This window comes from Pseudophryne corroboree, chromosome 1 (genome assembly GCF_028390025.1).
Source record: "Pseudophryne corroboree isolate aPseCor3 chromosome 1, aPseCor3.hap2, whole genome shotgun sequence".
Lineage (NCBI taxonomy): Eukaryota > Metazoa > Chordata > Amphibia > Anura > Myobatrachidae > Pseudophryne > Pseudophryne corroboree.
This window is the reverse complement of record NC_086444.1, coordinates 936,968,779-936,993,012: the sequence shown is the minus strand read 5'-3', so window position 1 is coordinate 936,993,012 and position 24,234 is coordinate 936,968,779. Positions and strand designations below refer to the sequence as shown.

The 24,234-nt window shown below is 48.4% G+C and overlaps 1 protein-coding gene across 1 annotated transcript in view; it reads left to right on the top strand.

The window, feature by feature from the left end:
* The first annotated feature begins 1,049 nt into the window (after positions 1-1,049).
* LOC134918481 (uncharacterized) overlaps positions 1,050-24,234 on the top strand; it is a 93,438-nt gene continuing 70,253 nt past the window's right edge. Inside the window, exons 1-3 of the mRNA XM_063920368.1 lie at positions 1,050-1,117; positions 8,905-9,033; positions 18,732-18,950. Coding sequence (XP_063776438.1) covers positions 8,908-9,033; positions 18,732-18,950 — 345 coding nt within the window. The 5' untranslated portion in view covers positions 1,050-1,117; positions 8,905-8,907. The remainder of the gene's footprint in view (positions 1,118-8,904; positions 9,034-18,731; positions 18,951-24,234) is intronic.

Sequence of the window (24,234 nt, the reverse complement as noted above, 5' to 3'; positions counted from 1 at the left end):
ACGATATATATATACATGTGTATATATATATATATATATATATATATATGTGTACTGTATGTGTGTTTACATATATATATATATATATATATATGTGTGTATATATATATATATATATATACACACACACACACACACACACACAGAGACACTATTTTTACGGACCCAGCATATACTGGGTCACCTCAGTCCCCACCCCCGTGATTGGCTCCGCCCAGTTCTGGAAACCCCCCCATGCAAATCCTGCGTTTGCCACTGAGTGGACACTCTTGGGTACATTATATAGGAACAGACACCTAATGGTCTAACGATTCATAGAGAATTTTATTGAAAGTGGTGTATATGTATATCATTTAATTGTGAGGAGAGCCATAATTGTTTTTAATGGTTATATTGTTTTTAATAGAATAAATTGTTATATTTTTAAGACAATAGTGTTCAGAATCCAATATCTTCTGGTGAAAGTAGCAGTCTTTATGCAATTGCAGCAGCCCTATTCTTGGTACCGTATAAGAGATTGAAAGCGGATGAATCACTGCATACGCCATGGGTCTTCAACCTGCGGCCCTCCAGCTGCTGTGGAACTACACATCCCAGCATGCCCTGCCTCAGTTTTAGCATACCTTAATAGCAAAACTGTGGCAGGGCATGCTGGGACATGTAGTTTCACAGCAGCTGGAGGGCCACAGGTTGAAGACCCATGGCATACGCTGACCTCTGAATACATCACAATTCTGTCAACATGCCTACAGAACACTTATCCTATTATCCTACGTGCGACTGTGCCATCGCCCCCCACTCAGCTGCAGTAGTTTACTACTCTGAATCCCCCATAATTGCCCTAAGTTACATATGCGTGTGCCAACTGCAAAACATCAAGAGATCCATAAGCAGGCAAAATTGTATATATGCCTGAAGCAGGCTTGAGGTGCTCATATATTATTACTGTGAGGCTGACATGCCTGGTAAAAATATAGTTAATCCAAGAGATGTCTGATGTTACAGATCAAAGTCTGAGGACATTACAGTTAACTATTGATAGGGAAGTACTTACACTGCACAATCTCATTCTTCTTCCGTTACGATAACAGCAGACAAACTACTGGTATTTCCTCAGGTAATTCAGTATCTATCTGATAATTGCTTTCTATCTCATACAATATGTTTCATCATATAATAATACAGAGCAGAATTCAGCTTAGTAATTAATAGAAATATAAGCTTATATGTGTAGAATACTGTAGTTTCACTAATAGAATATACAATACAAGTTTCCTACATTAATTTTGTCAAACTGGCTTGAAGAAAACCACATGGTAAAGGTTTTCATACCAATCATTATCACTCTAGCATGCTGAGGTTATGTGTTGATGGCTTTTCTTAATGTTGGTTATATGTTGATGTGCTTGTTGTGTACTGAGCAACCTTACTTATGTTGAAGTCTAGTTGGTCTTTTAGATACAGAAGCATGAACAACAACAACATACTTAAGGTGCATACACACGGTGAGATTCGGGCTAAGCCCGATTCTCACTATGCGACAGGGGCTAGGTCGGCATCGCAAGCACATAATGAGTGTGCTTGCGATACTGACTATGTGCGATATTGGCTAAGTGTCTATTTTGACTATCTCTTCTATGAGATAGTCTGTGCAGGCAAGTACATTTTGACTATCTAGGCTTGTGATGCCGAACGCGCATCGGCATCGAATCGGGATCGCATGGTGACTTTCTTACGATTTTGACTATATAGTCAAAATCGTAAGAAAATATCTCACTGTGTGTACACACCATTACTTAAGGGGGTACTCACAGGGGGTACTCACAGAGCGATAATCTAAGCAATCTGACTAGATTGCTTAGATTTTAAGCATGATCGCTCCGTGTGTACCCCCCACAGCGATAGCGATGCGCAGCCCTGCGCATCGCTATCGCTGGTGCTAGATTGGCCTGCAAGCAGGCTCAATCTAGCAGGTTGCTCATTTCACCTGCTGGGTGAAATGAGCGCCCCCCACCACCCCGCACGCTCAGCACACATCACGCTGTGCTGAGCGGGGGAAGAGATGTGTGCTGAGCAGTTCGCTCAGCACACATCTCTCCCCAGATCTGCCCGTGAATATGGGCCTTTAGGGTATCTGTGAACTCATTTAACTGTTTACTTACACTAAACGGAGCTAGCTGCCAATCAACATAGGAACTCTATGTCCTAGGGCCATTTGCTGCAGGGTAAGTAGCGTGCAGCACATAAATAAAACACATACTGAAATATGATTACAGAATGGTAGAAAGCAGGGACACTGGCCGTGTTTAGCCTGTTTATTAATAAGCTTTGTAAGTGTATCGGCACTGATTACCCAATTGCTAGCCATTATCAGTGGTGGCTGCTGCCCCTGGGCTGCAGCGCAGAGCACACATAACATGGAGAGGGGGGGGGGGTGTTTAAAATATAAACATACTTTTAATTTTACATGTAATATGTGTGACGGTTGTCTGACCCATGGGAATGGCAGTGCTGTGTTCCATAGCCGCGGATCCACTCAGGATGCAGCACTCCTTGCTATATAAGCTTGCCCCCAGACTCCCATTGGCTAGTTACACAGGAGTCTGAGAGCAGGCTTACACAGGAAGGAGAAGCGGAGTGCTAATTACGGGGTGGGCCCCCTCCACCTTGTGGCCCCTGGACATTTGTCAGTCTAGCCATCCTGTAGTTACACCACAGCTTTTCACAAGCAGGTTCAGGTACACCATGGATTTTCCAGCACCCACTGGGAGGAGTGGCCACGTCTGGCTGATAGCGCACGGCTTTCTGGGATTTGTAGTTTCTAGAACGCAGAGATCATGCAGAACAAATACAACATCCAAAGACACCCCGCCCCATGGCCTAACTACCCTCTGCAGCCTAACCCTAAACCCCCCGCAGGTTAACCCTAAACCCCCCCGCAGCTTAACTCTAACTCTCCCGCAGCCTAACTCCCCTCCACAGTCCGATGTGTCCGGATGAACGGAAGTGCTGGACCATCAGTTGCTGGAAAATCAGTGGTGTACCTGTATCTCCTATATAACTGCCCAGATCTGTCACTCTTTGACTGTGTGGCTAACACTGGGCAGAGTCACAGAGCTAGGCCAATAGGAGGAGGAGGACGGCACCCCTCAGTCAGTCAGAGCCGCCGCTGTACGTATGGCCACTCTGTCTCCCGCCCCCGTCTCCTCCTCTCTCTGCGGCTCCATCTCTCCGGCTGTCGGAGACTACCAGGCTGGGGCGGAGAGAGGCCGCCCAGCACTCAGCTGCGGTCAATCTCACCTCCGCCGCTGGCCACCCACCTTCCCCGGAAATTCGCAGTCAGCTCTTAGCTGAAGGCCACCCGTCACCATTGCCCTCAGCCTGTGGACAGCTCTCACTGCTGCCGCGGCCCGCACGCTCCCCTAATCCGTCCTCGGACAGCGCTCACTGCTGCCGCGTGCCACACAGCGCTCCCCTGTATACACTGCACTGCTACACTACATACATACACTGCACACATTACATATATACATACATACATACATACATACACTGCACTGCTACACTACATACATACACTGCACACATTACATATATACATACATACATACATACACTACACTGCTACACTACGGGGGTAATTCTGAGTTGATCGCAGCAGCAAGTTTGTTAGCAATTGGGCAAAACCATGGGGGTAATTCCGAGTTGTTCGCTCGCTAGCTGCTTTTAGCAGCATTACACACGCTAAGCCTACGCCCTCTGGGAGTGTATCTTAGCTTAGCAGAAGTGCAAACGAAAGATTCGCATAATTGCGAATAGAAATTTCTTTGCAGTTTCTGAGTAACCCGGGACTTACTCTGCCACTGCGATCAGTTCAGTCAGTTTCGTTCCTGGTTTGTCGTCACAAACACACCCAGCGTTCGCCCAGACACTCCCCCGTTTCTCCAGCCACTCCCGCGTTTTTCCCAGAAACGGCAGCGTTTTTCCGCACACACCCATAAAACGGCCAGTTTCCGCCCAGAAACACCCACTTCCTGTCAATCACACTCCGATCACCAGAACGATGAAAAATTCTCGTTATGCCGTGAGTAAAATACCTAACTTTTGTGTAAAATAACTAAGCGCATGCACTCTGCGAACCTTGCGCATGCGCAGTAAGCGACTAATCGCAATATAGCGAAACTCTGCAACGAGCGAACAACTCGGAATGAGGGCCCATGTGCACTGCAGGTGTAGCAGATATAACATGTGCAGAGAGAGTTAGATTTGGGTGGGTTATTTTGTTTCTGTGCAGGGTAAATACTGGCTTCTTTATTTTACACTGCAATTTAGATTTCAGTTTGAATACACCCCACCCAAATCTAACTCTCTCTGCACATGTTATATCTGCCCCTCCTGCAGTCCACGTGGTTTTGTCCAACTACTAGCAAAGTTGCTGCTGCGATCAACTCAGAATTAGGCCCCACATACATACTGCATACATTACATATATACATACATACACTGCACTGCTACACTATATACATACACACCACACATTACGTATATACATACATACACTGCACTGCTACACTACATACATACACTGCACACATTACATATATACATACAGAGCCGGCCCTAACCAATATGATGCCCTAGGCAAGATTTTGGCTGGTGCCCCCTAGCACCACCGCTAGTTCCGCCTCTGACCCTGCACCCCTTTCCCAGCACCATCACCTCTCACCCTTTGCAATCCTTATATTGGTGTTCCTACCGGGTGGTCTTCAGTATGCCGGCGGTCGGGCTCCCGGCGACCAGCATACCGGTGCCGGGAGCCCTACAGCTGGCATACCGACACTTATTCTCCCTACCGTGCCCGTAGTGTGGCGAGCGCAGCGAGCCCGCAAGGGGCTCATTTGCGCTCGCCACACTGTCGGTAAGCCGGCGGTCGGGCTCCCGGCGCCGGTATGCTGGTCGCCGGGAGCCCGGCTGCCGGCATATCGTAGTGAACCCTTCCTACCCCCTATATGTTAAATAGGAACAGTGCGCACAAAAAGGGGTGTGTTTTTGTTGGGAAGGGGCATGGCCACACAATAGTACCCCCAATTAAAGTTCTGCCACACAGTACTGCAACTTTATTCACATTTTATCATGCAATAGTGTTCCTAATTCACATTACATCACACAGTAATACCACTTTACCTTATAAACGTTACTCCTCACAGTAGTGCCCCTTATTCACAATACATGACACTGAATTGCTCCTTATTCACATTACACCACACCATATTGATCTTTATTCACATTAAACCAGACGTAGTGCCCTTTCTATATGTAATGCCACAAAGTAGAGCACCTTATACACATAATGCCACACATTAGTAATGTATTTATACACATACCACACAGTAATGCCCCTTACACATATGACCCACATTATTAATGTCCTTATAAACATAATACGCCTTACACATTATGCCAACTTTTATTAATGCCCTTATACACATAATGTACCTTACACATATGCCGCACATTATTGATGCCCTTATACACATAATGATACACATAATGTCCCTTACACATATGCTGCACATTATTAATGCCCTTATACACATAATGACACACAGTGCCCCTTACACACTTGCTGCACATTATGAATGCATTTATACACATGACACGCATAATGCCCCTTACACATATGCTAAACACTATTGCACAACCAACCCACTCACACAAAACACTCACACGGCCGCTAACACTGTGACCTCTGCCTCAGCCTGGATACAGATGTGTCCTCATAAATCTTGCCTCAATGTGCCATGCAGCAGAAGATGCCTGGCGTGAGTCAGCTGGCAGCTCTGCTAACATCGGGCACCTTTTTTGAGGAATGTGGTTGCATACGAAATGCTACACACCGAATATAGGCATGCCGCATTCGCCTAGTTTGCATTTGCCTAGGGCCGGCTCTGTATACATACATACACTGCAATGCTACACTACATACATACACTGCACACATTACATATATACATACATACATACACTGCACTGCTACACTACATACATACACTGCACACATTATATATATACACACATACACTGCACTGCTACACTACATACATACACTGCACACATTACATATATATATACATACATACACTGCACACATTACATATATACATTTACATATATACATACATACACACACTGCACTGCTACACACAGTGGGGTACATTTACTAAGATGGGAGTTCTATTTAAGATGGGATGTTGCCCATAGCAACCAATCAGATTCTACTTCTCATTTATCTAGCACCTTCTAGAAGATAATACCTGGAATCTGATTGGTTGCTATGGGCAACATCCCATCTTAAATAGAACTCCCATCTTAGTAAATTTACCCCAGTGTCGGGCTGGGGTATGAAGGGCCCACCGGGGAAATGCAGTGGTAGGGGCCCATGCTTAGGGATGTCTCCGGAGGGGCTAACCTTTAGGGAGTGCATTGTCTGGGCCCCTTGTTAAATACATATAGTAAAACTGCTAGTGCATGCATAATAAAGTACCAGATTAGTAACAGGAATGCACTGCAGAATATACACCATAGTCATGTGCAGTATAATGGAAGGAGGTGGGCCCTCAGGCAGTGGGGCTTACCAGGGGTTTCCCCTGTACCCCTGTGGGGCAGTCCGACATTGGCTACAGTACATACATACACTGCACACATTACATATATACATACATACACTGCACTGCTATTCTACATACATACACTACACACATTACATATATACATACACTGCACTGCTACACTACATACATACACTGCACACATTACATATATACATACATACGTACACTGCACTGCTACACTACATACATACACCACACATTACATATATATATATATATATATATATATATATATATACATACATACACTAGCCAAATTACATACAATATATATGTACATACATATACACTGCACACATTGCATACATACATACATACATACATACATCATACACTGCATTACTATACATACATACACTGCATTACTACACACCATACATACACTGCACACCATACCACCCCCACCCGTGGCACCCCCTCCACCACCCACAGCACCTCCGGACCCCCTACCCCACCCGCGACACCCCCATACCTATCCCTCCCCCACCCGTGCCACCCCTGCAACCGTCCCTCCCCCACCCACGGCACCCCCGCACCTGTGCCTCCCCCACCCGCGGTGGCTCTGGACTCCCACCCACGGCACACCCGCACGCGGCCCTCCCCCACCCGCGGTGGCTCCGGACTCCCACTCACAGCACACCCGCACGCTGCCCTCCCCCATCTGCTGCTACACCGCAACCGCCCCTCCGCCACCCGCAGCACCCCCGCAACCGCCTCTCCCCCACCCATGGCACCCCCAGGCCCCCTCCCCAGCCGCCTCTCTCCCGCACCCACCACTCCCCCAACCATAGCACCTACTATTCATCGTCCCCTGCGTGCGCTGTTCACGCCGTCACAAGGAGCTACGGCCCCTTAACCATTGCACGCCCTTTGTCCGTGCAATATTTAATCACTCACAGAATTATGATTGGAAGTAATACTCCATATAATCAAAATTTTGCACGGCCCAAGGGTGTGCAAGGGTTAAGGGGGTGTAGCCCCTTGCGACGGTGTGAAGAGCACCCGTAGGGCGCGATGAGTCACCTAGTGTTAATATAAATATAGAGGACCAACAGAGAAATAAACATTGGGACTGTTTTAACAAATGAGCAACATACCAATCTATAGTTTTTGGTGTAAGGGTCTGCCGAGCATTGCCTGTAACAAACATAGGGGGTAATTCCAAGTTGATCGCAGCAGGAAATTTTTTAGCAATTGGGCAAAACCAAGGGGGTAATTCTGAGTTGATCGCAGCAGGATTTTTTTTTAGCAGTTGGGCAAAACCATGTGCACTGCAGGGGAGGCAGATATAACATGTGCAGAGAGAGTTAGATTTGGGTGTGATGTGTTCAATCTGCAATCTAAATTGCAGTGTAAAAATAAAGAAGCCAGTATTTACCCTGCACAGAAACAAAATAACCCACCCAAATCTAACTCTCTCTGCACATGTTATATCTGCCCCCCCCCCTGCAGTGCACATGGTTTTGCCCAACTGCTAAAAAGAATCCTGCTGCGATCAACTTGGAATTACCCCGCATTTGCACTGCAGGGGGGGCAGATATAACATTTGCAGAGAGAGTTAGATTTGGGTGTGGTGTGTTCAATCTGCAATCTGAATTGCAGTGTAAAAATAAAGCAGCCAGTATTGACCCTGCACAGAAATAAAATAACCCACCCAAATCTAACTCTCTCTGCAAATGTTATATCTGCCACACCTGCATACCTCCCAACATGACCCTCTCCAGGAGGGACAGAATGCTCTGCTCCTGGACTTTTCTCTTAAGGGGGGTACTCACGGAGCGATCGCTGCTTAAAATCTAAGCAATCTGACTAGATTGCTTAGATTTTAAGCACGATCGCTCCGTGTGTAGCCCCCTCAGCGATAGCGATGCGCAGCCCCGCGCATCGCTATCGCTGCTGCTAGATTGGCCTGCATGCAGGCCAATCTAGCGGGTCGCTCATTTCACCCGCTGGGTGAAGTGAGCGGCCCCCCCGTCTCCCCCCGCACGCTCAGCACAGATCGCGCTGTGCTGAGCGCCGGGAGAGATGTGTGCTGAGCGGTTCGCATTATCTCCTGTATATATGTTGTGATTCTTTTAGCTTGCAGGGAATTTGTCACCGTCTTTCTTTAAGAAATGTAGTGTCTGACTTGAACTTAATAATAATTTTAAATATGAACTCCCATACGCATTTCTAAGATATAAGAGAAGGTCACAAGCTTGTTGTAGCCTGAATAAAATGAATTATATTATAGGCAATGGACAATGTGGATCTGAGTGACCCTCCAGCTGGTCTGGAAAGTGAGTTCCGTACCCTGCTCACACCAGATGCAATCCATTTTCTGGTTCAGCTTGTTTCTACTTTCAATAACGATGTTGACAAGGTGAGAACATGTTTGGGGCTAATAAATAAATCTATGATCCATGAGTGTGTATATGATTTAAGATAAATAATAATGAAAACATTCATGTCACGCTATTTACTGTCAGGTCCTAACTTTAATGATAAAACTAACAATACTTATGACTGTAAATATTATGTGGCAAAACAAATATACTTACATTTAGCAGTTTGTTTTATTGGAAACACAGAGAAGGTCAATGCTACGTGTAGAATACAGTTTTGCATTTAGTAAATCAGTGTTTCAATCCAAGAAAGGTAGCAACACATTCAATGGGAAGTTAAACAGAAAAAGTCATTAAATATTACCAAAACCAAGCAAGTTTTTCAAAGTAAATTAGTTAGTTTGTACAACTACAGTATATGATGACTAACGTTCCTTTTATGTTCTTATAAACGGTGCCTCATATTGATCGGTATAGCTAAAGTCATACAGTGTCTTCAGTAAGTGTCTGGATACATTTATAACTACAACCATTCTATTATATATGTATTTAAGGGGGTCATTTACTAAGCAGTGATAAAAGTGGAGAGGTGAGCCAGTGGAGAAGTTGCCCATGGCAACCAATCAGCTGCTCTGTATATTTTGGAAGTATGCAAATTAAAAATGTTACATCAATGCTGAATGGTTGCCATGGGCAACTTCTCCACTGGCTCACTTCTCCACTTTTATCACTGCTTAGTAAATGTCCCCTTTAGTTCCATGGCTTTGAACAGTAAGTTGTGTTTTACAAAATATCAAATAACAGCCTCACACTAGGACAGTCAATCCTGTAAATATGTGCAGCATTAAATCTAATATTCGATAACATAGTGTACTTAGCACAATTATTCCATGGCCTAAAGCAACCACTCACACTTTGGGGGTCATTCCGAGTTGTTCGCTAGCTGTTTTCGGTCGCAGCGATTAGGTAAATAAGCAGCACTTCTGCGCATGCGTATGGGACGCAATGCGCACGCACGACATGCTTTTACAAAAGCAGATGCAGTGAGATCCGTGCATGCTTCTCTGTGGAAAAGGGTTGGAAATAGTTAAAAATGTCAAAAAAGTTTTGCGTGGGGTCTCCCCTCCTAAGCACATCCAGCCTCGGACTCCTTGAGCCGGTCCTGGTAGTTTAACTACTGGGGAAAAATTGACTGAGGTCCCCCTGTATTTAGAAAACCAGCACCGGGCTCTTGGGCCGGCCGTGGTTCCAAAAATATGGGGGACAAAAGACATAGGGGTCCCCCGTATTTTTAAAACCAACACCGAGGATATAATGCCACAGCCAGGGGACACATTTATGTAGGTCCCTGCGGCCATAGCATTACCTCCCAATTAGTCACACCTGGTCGGGGTACCCTGGGGGAGTAGGGACCCCTTAAATCAAGGGATTCCCTCCCTCCAGGCACCCAAGGGCCAGGAGTGAAGCCCGAGGCTGTACCCCCCCCCCCCCCCCCCATCCCTGGGTGGTGGATGGGGGGCTGATAGCCTTTTCGTGTGTAAAAAAAAAAATATTGTCTTTTGTTTTAGAACTACAAGTCCCAGCAAGACTCCCCCGCTTGCTTGTACTTGGAGAGCTGCAAGTACCAGCATGTGGGGAAATAACGGGCCCACTGGTACCTGTAGTTCTACAACAAAAGAAATATCCAAATAATAACAAGACACACCGTGACAGTACAATTTTATTAAAACACACTTACACACTCATACATACTTACCTACATCCCACGACGCCCAATCACGTCCCCTTCTCCATGTAGAATCCAAATGTTTACCTGTAAATCCAAAATTCCAATATACTCACCTATTATCCAGTGATGATCGGTCCTCTTCTTTCCTGAAGAAATCCATGACCGATCTACGCCACTACAGGGGTTCCATGTTTACACATGGATCCCCTTTCCCGAATGCCGGGACCCCCGTGACTCCTGTCACTGGAGATCCCAGCAGCCAATCAGGGAGCACATGTCATGGCGCTCTCCTGCTTGGCTGTGCACTACTTAGCTGTCAGTCAGGAGTAGCGCATCCCTAAGTTCCTGGATGCCAAATCACCGTCCTTAGTATCTCTGTACAGTATGCTCTATTAGAGTACTAAATAGCACGAACAGCTTGTAACGTACAGTGGCAAGTGTAATCTTTCTAAGTATAATGGAGAGAGATAAAAGCTCCTCCCTAAGTTCCTGGATGCCAAATTACAGTGCTTAGCATTTCTGTACAGTATTTTCTATCTAGCCAGAAACCCTGCATCCCGTGCAAGCTGGGCGGACAACTGTAGGGGACCCGACACATGATTGCTTGCTACTTCCCTTTGCAGTATCACATAAACTAGTGGTTGATCTGCCCTGAAATCCAAGAGTCTCCTCTTTTGTATGGTACCAGTCCTGAGTCTCTGGGACACCCAGAACTAGAGATATCAGTATGCAAAGTGGACCCATTTTCCCATAGACTATAATGGGCCCATTAATTCAGACCCACCATGGGTTCCGACACTTGCCATAAGCCTTGTGGGAGTCACATAAAACTTGGGGTTAGTATCCTCCGGTAGCTAATTGTCTCCCCTTCCATACCTACCTGATTCTGAGCCGATTGGACCCTCAGAACCGGAGATATTAAACTTTAAACCCATTTTAATTGAATTTAATTTAATAGCTCACATAAACCGAACGTCAATGGACCATTGCTTTAACAAGTTCATTTGTGTCTGTACACACTACTTTTATTTATTGATTTATTGGGTTTTTTTTGGGTCCTGACAATTATTATTTTCAACAGCGTCTCTGAGGCCCGCTGGTACCTGTAGTTCTACCACAAAAAAATACCCAAATAAAAACAAAACACACACACACACTTTGAAAGTATAATTTTATTCAAACACACTTACACACTCATACATACTTACCTACATCCCACGCCGAGAATCAAGTCCACTTGTCCAGTAGAATCCACGGGTTACCTGTAAGGAATAAAATTATACTTACGGACCATCCGGTGAAGCGCGGCCCTCTTCTGTCCTGTAGTAATACATAGGGTAGATAAAAAATAAAATGAGAAAATAAATCCCGCTCCACGCAACTAATGGGGTCCATGTGGACACAAGGCACCCCTTACCCCGAATGCCGGGATCCCCCGTGACTCCTGTCACTGGAGATCCCAGCAGCCAATCAGGGAGCACACGTCATGGCGCTCTCCTGCTTGGCTGTGCACTACTAGCCTGTCAATCAGGAGTAGCGCAGCGACTAGAATGGAGGATCGCGTTCCTCCATTCTAGCCTATGATGGGAACTTTGCGGTTTGCGGTTAACTGCAAAGTTAATAGGGGTCACCCACAAGAGTGACCCCAATTAACCCCGCGATTAGCTGCAGACCGCAAAGTTCCCATCATAGGCTAGAATGGAGCTGCGCTAAACTCCATTCTAACCGCTGCATTCCGCCTGATTGACAGGCTAGTAGCGCACAGCCAATCAGGAGAGCACCATGACGAGCGCTCCCTGATTGGCTGCTGGGATCTCCAGTGACAGGAGTCACAGGGGGTCCTGGCATTCAGGGAAAGGGGTTCCATGTGTCCACATGAACCCCTTTAGTTGCGTGGAGTGGGATTTCGTTTTTCTTTTTTAAATCTACCCTTTAGATTACTACAGGACCGAAGAGCTTCACCAGATGGGTCGTAAGTATAATTTTATTCCTTACAGGTACCCTGTGGATTCTACTGGACAAGTATATGTGATAGGGCAGCGTGGGATGTAGGTAAGTATGTGTGAGTGTGTAAGTGTGTTTGAATAAAATTATACTTTCAAGGTGTGTGTGTTTTGTTTTTATTTGGGTATTTTTTGTGGTAGAACTACAGGTGCCAGCAGGCCAGTTATTTCCCCGCATGCTGCTACCTGTGGTTCTCCAAGTACCAGCTTGTGAGGGAGGCTTCTGAACTTGTAGTTCTACGACAAAAAACAATATTCTTTATTTTACACAAAGGCTATCAGCCCCCATCCACCGCCCAGGGATGGGGGGGCAGCCTCGGGCTTCACCCCTGGTCCTTGGGGGCCTGGAGGGGGAGGACTTTAATGGATTTAAGGGGTAACCACTCCCACAGGGGTGATTAGTTGGGGGGGTAATGCCACGGATGCAGGGACCAGTATAAAAGTGTCCCCCGGCTGTGGCATTATCTCTCTGGCTAGTGGAGCCCGGTGCTGGTTTTAAAAATATGGGGACCCCTACATCATTTGTCTCCCATATTTTTGGAACCAGGACCGGACGTAGAGCCCGGTGCTGGTTGGCTAAATATGGGGAACCCCTGTCCAATTTTTCCCCGGTATTAAAACAACCAGCGCCAGCTCAAAGAGGCCGAGGATGGTTATGCTTAGGAGGGGGGACCCCATGCAAATTTTTTTTAACACTTTTAACACTGTAACACAATGAAGCCCTGCATGGATCTCACTGATCCAGCCAGGCTTCATTGTGTTATGTCCGGCATAACACAATGATGGGGGATGGGGGTAGGGGAAGGCGATGGGATGGGGGTAGGGGGAGGCTGTGGAAAATACTGTGTTTTGCGATATGAGTGTCCAAGTCCCCTAACAGCATAAAGGGGGAGGGGGGGGATTAACCAGCGGAGGTCAAAGACGCTGTCGAAAATATTAATTGTCTGTCAGGACCCAAAAAAAGAAACCAATAAATCAATAAATAAAAGTAATCTGTACAGACACAAACGAACGTGTTAAAGCAATGGTCCATTGACGTTCGGTTTATGTGAGCTATTAAATTAAATTAAAATGGGCTTAAAGCTTAATATCTGGTTTTGAGAGTCCATTCGGCTCAGAATCAGGTAGGTATGGAAGGGGAGACAATTAGCTACCGGAGGATACTAACTCCAAGTTTCAGTGAGCCCCACAAGGCTCATGGCAAGTGTCGGAACCCATGGTGGGTCTGAATTAATGGGCCCATTATAGTCTATGGGAAAATGGGTCCACTTTGCATACTGATATTACTGGTTCTGGGTGTCCCAGAGACTCAGGACTGGTACCATGCAAAAGAGGAGACTCTTGGCTTTCAGGGCAGACCAACCACTAGTTTATGTGATACTGCAAAGGGAAGCGGCAAGCAACCATGTGTCGGATCCCGTCCAGTTGTCCGCCCAGCTTGCACGGGATGCAGGGTTTCTGGCTAGATAGAAAGTACTGTACAGAAATGCTAAGCACTGTAATTTGGCATCCAGGAACTTAGGGAGGAGCTTTTATCTCTCTCCATCATACTTAGAAAGTTATCACTTGCCGCTGTACGTTACAAGCTGTTCGTGCTATTTAGTACTCAAATACAAAATACCGTACAGAGACGCTAAGCACAGTGATTTGGCATCCAGAAACTTAGGGAGGAGCTTTTATCTCTCCCCATTATACTTAATACTACGTGATTTGGACACTCACATATCCCTAACATCAATAGACCATACTGTAACACGTTCATTTGCATCTGTATATGCTGTACTATTTGCGTCTGTACTGTATATACTGTTATATACTGTATGACATACTGTAGCATATTGTAGTGTGTAGCGTAATGAGACGCACCAGTAAAGTAGTTATTACGCTGTAGTTCAGTAATGTGTTTTAATGGAGACCACACGCATGTGCATTGATGATTTGAAAAAGCAACATCTGGGGATGATCGCAGGTATTACACTCAAAGGTAATGCCAAACGCTCTGTGCGCCTCCCTACGACTAGGCGCACCTCCCTATGACTAGGTACGCTGCGTATGCCCGATCGCGACTAACGCCTCAGCCAGCCAAGATAACTGAGCACCCATCTGTAGTATGAGTTACCATGAGGAGCTATGTAGATTTGTAGTTGCCATTAGCAATTGTGGTGCAATATTGCAAACAGTGAGATAAATACTGTTTTTAATGGAACACTTGCCCTTTCTTCAAAGAAAATTTTATATCTGAAAATACACAGTATAATAAGCCTTTTTGCAAATAGTTGGTGTATTGAATATTAATCCAACTAAAGGGGGTAATTCCAAGTTGATCGCAGCAGGATTTTCGATAGCAACTGGGCAAAACCATGTGCACTGCAGGGGAGGCAGATATAACATGTGCAGAAAGAGTTAGATTTGGGTGGGTTATTTGTTTCTGTGCAGGGTAAATACTGGCTGCTTTATTTTTACACTGCAAATTAGATTGCAGATTGAACACACCACACCCAAATCTAACTCTCTCTGCACATGTTATATCTGCCTTCCCTGCAGTGCAGGGCCGTAACTACGTGTGTGCCAAGTGGGCTTGGCACACAGCGCAGTTGCCCTGAGGGCGCACGGCCAGCGGCATGTAATGAGTCAAATTGACTCATTACATGCTGCCTCTGCTGTGTGCTGTGTGCTGTGTGCGCCGCGCTGTGGAGGGAGAAGAGGACCAGCGCCGGGCAGCGGAGAAGGAGGAGGAGGGAGGGGGAGCAGGGAGCCACAGCAGCGCTATGTCATTGGTAGTAAGCGCCGCTGCAGCATCCCCCTCTCCTTCTGTATTGGCTGCCCGGCGCTGCTGTGGATGCTGGGATGCGGTTCCTCCATCCCAGCATCCACAGCAGCGCCGGGCAGCCAATACGGAAGGAGAGGGGGATGCTGCAGCGGCGCTTACTATCAATGACATAGCGCTGCTGCGGCTCCCTGCTCCCCCTCCCTCCTCCTCCTTCTCACCTCACTGCCTGCACCGAGGGAGCTGCACGAGGAGCCTGACTGCCAGCAGGGAGATGGTAAGTATCTCTCTCTCTCTCTCTCTCTCTCTCTCTCAGGGGGTCACCGTCTGCCGCAATGTGTAAAAAGGGGGATGGCTGCCGCAATGTGTAAAAAGGGGGACTGGCTGTAAAAAGGGGGCCTGGCTGCCGCAATGTGTAAAAAGGGGGACTGGCTGCCGCAATGTGTAAAAAGGGGGCCTGGCTGCCGCAATGTGTAAAAAGGGGGCCTGGCTGCCGCAATGTGTAAAAAGGGGGACAAAAGGGGGCCTGGCTGCCGCAATGTGTAAAAAGGGGGACTGGCTGCCGCAATGTGTAAAAAGGGGGACTGGCTGCCGCAATGTGTAAAAAGGGGTCCTGGCTGCCGCAATGTGTAAAAAGGGGTCCTGGCTGCCGCAATGTGTAAAAAGAGGGACTGGCTGCCGCAATGTGTAAAAAGGGGGCCTGGCTGCCGCAATGTGTAAAAAGGGGGCCTGGCTGCCGCAATGTGTAAAAAGGGGGACTGGCTGCCGCAATGTGTAAAAAGGGGGCCTGGCTGCCGCAATGTGTTTAAAGGGGGCCTGGCTGCCGCAATGTGTAAAAAGGGGGACAAAAGGGGGCATGGCTGCCGCAATGTGTAAAAGGGGGGACTGGCTGCCGCAATGTGTAAAAAGGGGGACTGGCTGCCGCAATGTGTAAAAAGGGGTCCTGGCTGCCGCAATGTGTAAAAAGGGGTCCTGGCTGCCGCAATGTGTAAAAAGAGGGACTGGCTGCCGCAATGTGTAAAAAGGGGGCCTGGCTGCCGCAATGTGTAAAAAGGGGGACTGGCTGCCGCAATGTGTAAAAAGGGGGCCTGGCTGCCGCAATGTGTAAAAAGGGGGCCTGGCTGCCGCAATGTGTAAAAAGGGGGACTGGCTGCCGCAATGTGTAAAAAGGGGGGACTGGCTGCCGCAATGTGTAAAAAGGGGGACTGGCTGCCGCAATGTGTAAAAAGGGGGCCTAGCTGCCGCAATGTGTAAAAAGGGGGACTGGCTGCCGCAATGTGTAAAAAGGGGGACTGGCTGCCGCAATGTGTAAAAAGGGGGACTGGCTGCCGCAATGTGTAAAAAGGGGGACTGGCTGCCGCAATGTGTAAAAAGGGGGACTGGCTGCCGCAATGTGTAAGAAAGGCTGCCGCAATGTGTAAAAAGGGGGACTGGCTGCCGCAATGTGTAAAAAGGGGGCCTGGCTGCCGCAATGTGTAAAAAGGGGGACTGGCTGCCGCAATGTGTAAAAAGGGGGACTGGCTGCCGCAATGTGTAAAAAGGGGGACTGTCTGCTGTAATCTGTAAAAAGGGGGACGCTGTCTGCTGTAATGTATAAAAGGGGCTCTACCTGGTGTAGTGGCGCTACTGTGCAGCGTAATTTGAATAATGTAGACTACTGTGCACCGTAGTATGAATTGCTATTATTTTGTGGCCACGCCCCTTCCCCGTGAAGCCACGCCCCTATAAATTTTGCGCGCGCCCACGGCGCGCACTGCCCCTGTCTTACAAGGGGGGGCGCCACTGTCGTTTCTTGCACACAGTGCTAAAATGCCTAGTTACGGCACTGCTGCAGTGCACATGGTTTTGCCCAGTTGCTATCAAAAATCCTGCTGCGATCAACTTGGAATTACCCCCAAAGTACGAGACACTGTAAAGATTACTAGTGGGATAAATAGGATCAGTACGAAATCCTGCTGGACAAGATCCCGGCGGTTGAAATACCGACACCGGAATCCCGACCAGCACAATCCCGACAGGGGTGGCGAGCGGAACGCAGCCCCTTGCGGGCTCCCTGCGCTCGCCACACTATTTTATTCTCCCTCTATGGGTGTCGTGGACACCCATGGAGGGAGAATATGTCGGGATTGTGCCGGTCGGGATTCCGGTGTCGGTATTTCGACCGCCGGGATTCTGTCCGGCGGGATCTTGACCGCATCCCAGATAAATATGGCATCATCTAGTTCCGAATGATCTATGAGGCTGATACATGTATTGCCCCAATTCCCCATTCTGCTGATGCTGTGGTTCGGTGAAATTCAATGGGCGGTATTCAATTCTTTTCACCCCCTTCCACACCCGTTCTGTTTCTGCTGATGGGCATGGTATAATCATTTCATCTTGCTACCCCCGGGGTAGCGAGGGCGTCCAATCCTTTACGCAGCTAAACCTGATTACTATGGGCGTGATATGTGTGATAACGGGGATCACTTTAGAAAGGAGATTGGGCATGAGATATAATTTAAATACCACCCAATATGTTGGAAATCCCTGATTCGCTGATTATGACAAAAAAAATTATTGTGATCTGTGAGTCAGAAATTTTTAACATGCTGAATTCCCGGACAGATCGCAATCAGAACAGGAACGGCATCCTTCGCTGATGTATGGCCTGCTTTAGATTATTAGGATATTTTCTGTGCTTCCTGGGTAATCATTTCTCTTATGAGAAGGAAAGAAAAATAATCCAAAAACTTATATTAATATGTTAGAGAAATTCCATTTTATCTGTAATGGTTCAGCAGATGCATGTAATACTAACTGGTTGTGGTAACTGAATAGCACTAATCAGTCATTGTTAGAATATATGCTAAATAGAAGATTTTTAACAGGTGTAGTGTGTTATGCCGGCGCTTGGGATTCCGGCATAACACACCGGGATCCCGACCGCCGGCATGCAGGCAGCGGGGTGAGCGCAAAAGAACCCTGTGCAGGCTCACTGCACTCGCCACGCTGCGGGTACGGTGGAGTACTTCGCGCGCCACGCTATTTATTCTTCCTCCAGGGGTTTTCGTGGACACCCCAAGATGGAGAATAGTTGTCGGTATGCCAGCTGTTGTGATTCCAGCGTCGGTATGGTGAGCGCCTGGATCCCGACAACTGCCATATCAAATGCCTCCCGATTTTCACAGTGCCGAGATCTCAGCGTTGTATGAATACTTTAGCAATGTACATGAACATTATTGTGGTATATTACAGATTCTGTGGCATCGGACAGCACGGAAGTCTAATCTTGACTTGAATAATAGCTATCCTGACTTTTCATTGGAAACTGCCCATATTAGACATGACACAAGTTGGAAAGTAGCGGAGGTTCCTGAAAGACTACAGAACAGACATGTAGATATTGGAGATACAGCACCATGCCAAACAGAACGGTTTCACAGGGCTCTGCTGTCCTCTGCACAAGGAATTCAGGTGCAAAGTAAACAAATGTGTTTACAAGAGATAAAATTCATAGAGGCATTTTCTTGTAATTGTATCTACTGTATATCGCTCCAACTCTATTCCCATCTATCTTCATTATCACTTATTGTGTGAAAGCCAGAGTTTTCTGATCTTTAGACTAAATTATGTAATGGATCTCTATTAATCCCTTGTGCTGGTTATGTCTCATTTAGCACGGAAGTTTTTGTAATAAACAGTTTTATATACTTTCAAATTTCTTGATAATTGCAGACTTTGTATAATAACATCTTGTTCTCTACTCATTTCCCTCCCCTCCCAATGTTGCACAAATTCAAGTAAGTGCAACATTGGGAGGAGGAGAAACTTCCTTACTAAACTGGACATAACCAGCACCAGGCTTTCCTTTTGTGTGTTTGACTTTGTACTTGGAGGTGAGCTTTGTTAACTGAAGTGGGTGGCAGGTTAATCTAAGCACCCCTTGGAGAAGTTTTATCTTGTTCACTAAGGTCTGTTAATTCCTGCCTGGCAATGCAGGAGAAGAGTGGATTTTTATGCACAATAACAAATCATCCTATAGTATTATAAGACAGTATAAAATGGTACAAGGTATGAACCCAATATAGGTATGACTAGTATATGTATGACCCAAGGGCAGATTTGTTCACTCACATTTTAAAGCAACTAAAAGTACTATCTATCTATCTATCTATCTATCTATCTATCTATCTATCTATCTATCTATCTATCTATCTATCTATCTATCTATCTATCTATCTTTCTGTCCAGGGCCATAACTACGGGTGTGCCCGTGGTGCCATCACCGAGGGTACAGGGCCCTGGGAGTGGCACCATTGCTTCCCCACAGCACCTGCATGTGGCTCGCAGGGTGCCTGAAACCACATCCGGTAGCCAGTGACACTGCTGCATTGCTGCCTGATGCATCCAGGGAACACTCTGGGCAGGCACCCTGCAGCATGTGGTACTGCTGCATTGCTGCCTGGAGCGTACAAGGGACACTCTGGGCAGCAGTGGTGTAACTCTCAGAGACATTGGAGGGACTGGCCACCAGTATTCAGCTGTCAGATGGTGCACCAAAAAAGCTAATACCAAGAGGGCTGCTGAACTAGGATAGAGCTCTCTCCACTCATTTCATAGAGAATTGCTACAGTCACATCCATCGTAGGGCCCTGAATAATATTTATATCAGAAATACGATTGGCTCATCTCTAACAACAGAGCCAAAATAAACTCAAAACAAAAGAGGATAGGGCATAGAGGAGCATTAGCAGAGTCCAGGGAGAGGGGAAGAGTGGAAAGGGGACCAGGGGGACCATAATTTGTGGAAAGCAGTAATAGGGGGGTATTCAATTGTTTGAAAAGTCAGTTGGGTGTCTGTTTTTTCCTATCTAATAGACAGGAAAAAAACAGACACCTAACCAACTTTTTAAACAATTGAATATCCCCCATAGTGTTATTTTGTAGGCTGATAATGTACTCAATAGAGGCCACAAAATGGACACGAGCATGAAGAGCAGCCAATGATGGTGCTGCCAGGAATTTCCATTTTTTTTTGTGGAATGTCAGAATAACACAGAAACATTTATTTAATGGGAGAGATGTATCAAACCTTCTAAAGCGGGGCGTGGCCTGGTCATCTTGGAGAGTGGACGTGTTCTCTCCAGCTCCTGCACATACAGTCTTCCTAATTCTCCTCTCCTTCCCCTGACCTGCACCAGGCTGCCCCAGACTGCCTCCTGTGACCCCCTGTATGTGTCCGCAGCTGCTGTGGGGGACCCGCGGAGTCGGGGAGTGCTTTTAAGCACTCCTGCGGATTGCGGCCTCCCCCCAGCCTGAAGCCGGGGGCTCGAGTTTGGAGCCGGGCTGGAGCGGCGGACTGGAGCCGCGATATTGCTGGGAGCTGCTGCCTCTCTGTCGTCCCGCCTGTATCCCCCCATACCCACACCTGGAGACTGGGGGCTGTCCGGCCGGAGGACGATCCCTGGAGGCCGCAGTACGAGCGGCGGCCGTCTCGCTGGAGGTGGCCGGGGGACTGGCTCTGCAGTAGGGGAGACCCGAGACTGACGGCAGACGGCGGGATCCCTGTGGTATGTACGACCCACTACGGCCCCTGCCCCTGCCTTGAGACCCGTTCCTGGGTGCTGTGGAGGCTTCCGGCGGCTCCCGGGGACTGAGGCCTACACCCGATCTTAAGCCGGGGCCTCGATTTTGGCGGCGGCCCGCCCGGGAGCTCCGGGCCCGGGACACACTCACGAAGGGCTCCCGCGGGCGCCTGATGGACCCCTCCCTCCTCCGCACATACCTGCTGGCTGCCCCGGACCCCTGGTGCCCCCAGACGCCGGGGACCCTCCAGGGAGGCTCCGGAATAACCCTGGTACTCCCTGCAGCTCTCTGTGTGGCACACTAGTGGCGGCCATTTTGCAGGCCTCCAGGCCCATCTCCCTCACTACCTGCAGACTGTGATCCCCCCTGCTACAGCCCTCTGGACCACACATTATACTCCACATGAGGGCCGTTCCTGCTGCTAACCGCAGACCCCCCCTCCCCCTGCTGTCCGGCCCCGGTGCTGCCCCGGTCACTGGCTGGTCCGTGCCCGGGGCTCATCTCCGCGGTCCCTAAACGGGGGTGGTCCTCCACGGAGCCCCGCCTCCTGCGACCTCTGTCTGTCTGGCTCCTCTCCGGGGCCACGTGGGCCCCCTGCTCTCCTGGGACTCCCTGGACCTACCCCATCTGCCGTGCTCGGCTGACCACACCATGATGCCTCCCTAGGGCCCTCGCCTTACCTTCCCTGGTCCTGAGCCTCACTGCTGGAGCGCCACCTCTACTTCCCACCCTGCTGTCCACCCCCTTCTTTATATGTTCACGATGCCCAGGGGTGGCAAAAAGTCACAGGGGTCCGACCTCACACCATTCCTTACCAAAAAAACCACCCCGGCCAAGAGCAGGCCTGATGCTCCCGGACCCCCCAGGGTCCCTCCGACTCGGAGGACGATGATCTCACGCCCCTCACCCGCAAGGACTTTCTCTCCCTCCTTAAGGAGATGCGGGATGTTAAGACCTCAGTCCAGGCTCTCGACTCCCTGAAATCCGATATTGCCGACATCGGCTCCAGAACCAATCAACTTGAACGATGAGTGGAGGAGGTGGTGTCGTTCCAACAAACGTTCGAGACCGACTTCCATCGACTCCGCCAAGATGTTGCCCACTTGCGGGAGGAGCATGAGGACCAGGACAATAGGGCGATGAGAAACAACCTGAGGATCCGGGGTGTCCCTGAGGAGGTCGAGGCGGCCCACCTTGACCTCTACCTCAAGCGCCTCTTTTCACACCTGTCACCTGACACCCCTGAAGAACATCTGCTCCTGGATCGAGTGCATCGAGCCCTGCGACCTCGCTCTCAGGACTCCTCCCAGCCCAGGGATGTCATTCTCCGACTGCACTACTTCACTGCGAAGGAGGCAGTCATGAGGGGGGCCCGTCGGCTGGGATCTGTGACTTTCCAGAATACCCCTCTTCAGATTTTCCAAGACTTATCCCCGCTCACTCTGGCCAAACGCAGAGACTTCAAACCCATTACTTCCCTGCTCTCCCGTCATAATGTTAAATACCGCTGGGGTTTCCCTTTTCGTATCCTGGTTTAGCACCAAGGGAAGCTCCTCACGGCCAGGGATCTATCCGAGGCTCAAACGCTGCTCTCCAAGCTGGGCATCCCCACCCCCGAACAGGATATCCATACTCAACGCCTGCCGCCACGGACACAGCGGGACTCGCTTCAGCCCCCTCGATCTGAGTGGTTTAAGGTCCCGGCCTCTGCGGCCTCCCAGGCTCCACCTCCAGTTCCCTGATGGACTTTCAGCTCTCTAATTCAATGTCTTCTCTACTTAATTGGGTCGACCCTTCCTGGTCGCACTCCCCTACCCGGGGAGCTATTCCACTTTAGACTCCCCGTATCCTGATCTCCCGGCCCCTTAGTTACCTCACGACTGTTCTGTTGTTACCCCCTGTTAAAATGTTACACTGCTGATATGTTAACATGCTGAAACCTGACTTTTTGTTTTCCATCTACCCCCCCCCCCCCCCTCTCCCTTCCCTTCTGGAGCTGGCGCTCCATCTGTCTTCTGTTCCTGTCTTCTCTTCAGCTTTCTCCCTCAGGTCCCTCCAGGGGAGGTTTGCCTCCTACCTTTCGCCAAGCGGTTTGTGATCCGTTGTCCGGACCCCATGCTGCGCCCCCTTAGGGCTTTGAGCCCTCTCGCTGACCTAGGTGCCCTCCCGACACCTAGTACCCCTTTCCCCTGTCAGCACCACCGGTCCTGGCCCCTACTGCCGGATGACCAACCACCCTCCCTCCCCTCCCGGTTTCCTTTCCTTCCCCCCTCCCTTCTGACCACACTCTCTCTCGCTTTATATCCTTCTTCTCTATCTTTCTCTCTCCTTTCTCTACTTCCAGTGCTCTCCGCTCTTTCTATTCTGCCTACCTCGTTGTTGCTTGCCCATGGGTCTCCGGGTACTATCTTTTAATGTGAAGGGCTTGAATAGCCCCCAAAAGAGAGGTAAGCTCTTTGCCTCCCTTAAACTCCATAAAGGTGACCTGGTCTTCCTACAGGAGACTCACTTCCTGCATGACTCCCATCCTACGCTGCAATGTAAACCATACCCTGATTCTTTCCATGCCTGCGACCATTCGGCCAAGAAACGGGGGGTTGCGATTTTATTCGCCGCCACCTCACCTTTGAGCTTCTAGACTCATATCCCGACAAAGATGGCCGGTTTCTTGATTTGGTGGGGAAACTTAATAACAACCTCTGTACCCTAGCCAACGTTTATGCCCCTAACCAACGACAGGAACGATTCTTTACAAAGCTAGATAACCTCCTTACTCGAGTCCGGCAAGGCGACCTCATACTTGCTGGGGACTTTAACTCCGTTTTAAATCCACAGGTAGACCGCTGTCCCTCTCCCCCTATTGCTTCCTCGTCGGACTCCCTCCGCTCCAGATCCCTCCTCCGTCTCATGCGATCCCAGCTTCTCTATGACTCCTGGAGGATAAAAGACTCCTCTGCTCGTGACTATACCTTTTACTCTGCCCCTCATAATTCCTACTCCCGCATTGATATGGTCCTGCTCAGCCACGATCTCGCCTTAAATCTCCACGATGCCCATATTCATCCACTGATCTGGTCCGATCATGCCCCTATCACCTGCGATCTCTCAGGTCTGGTCTCACGCCCTCGCCCCATGACATGGCGCCTTAACGACTCCCTCCTCCACAACCCGG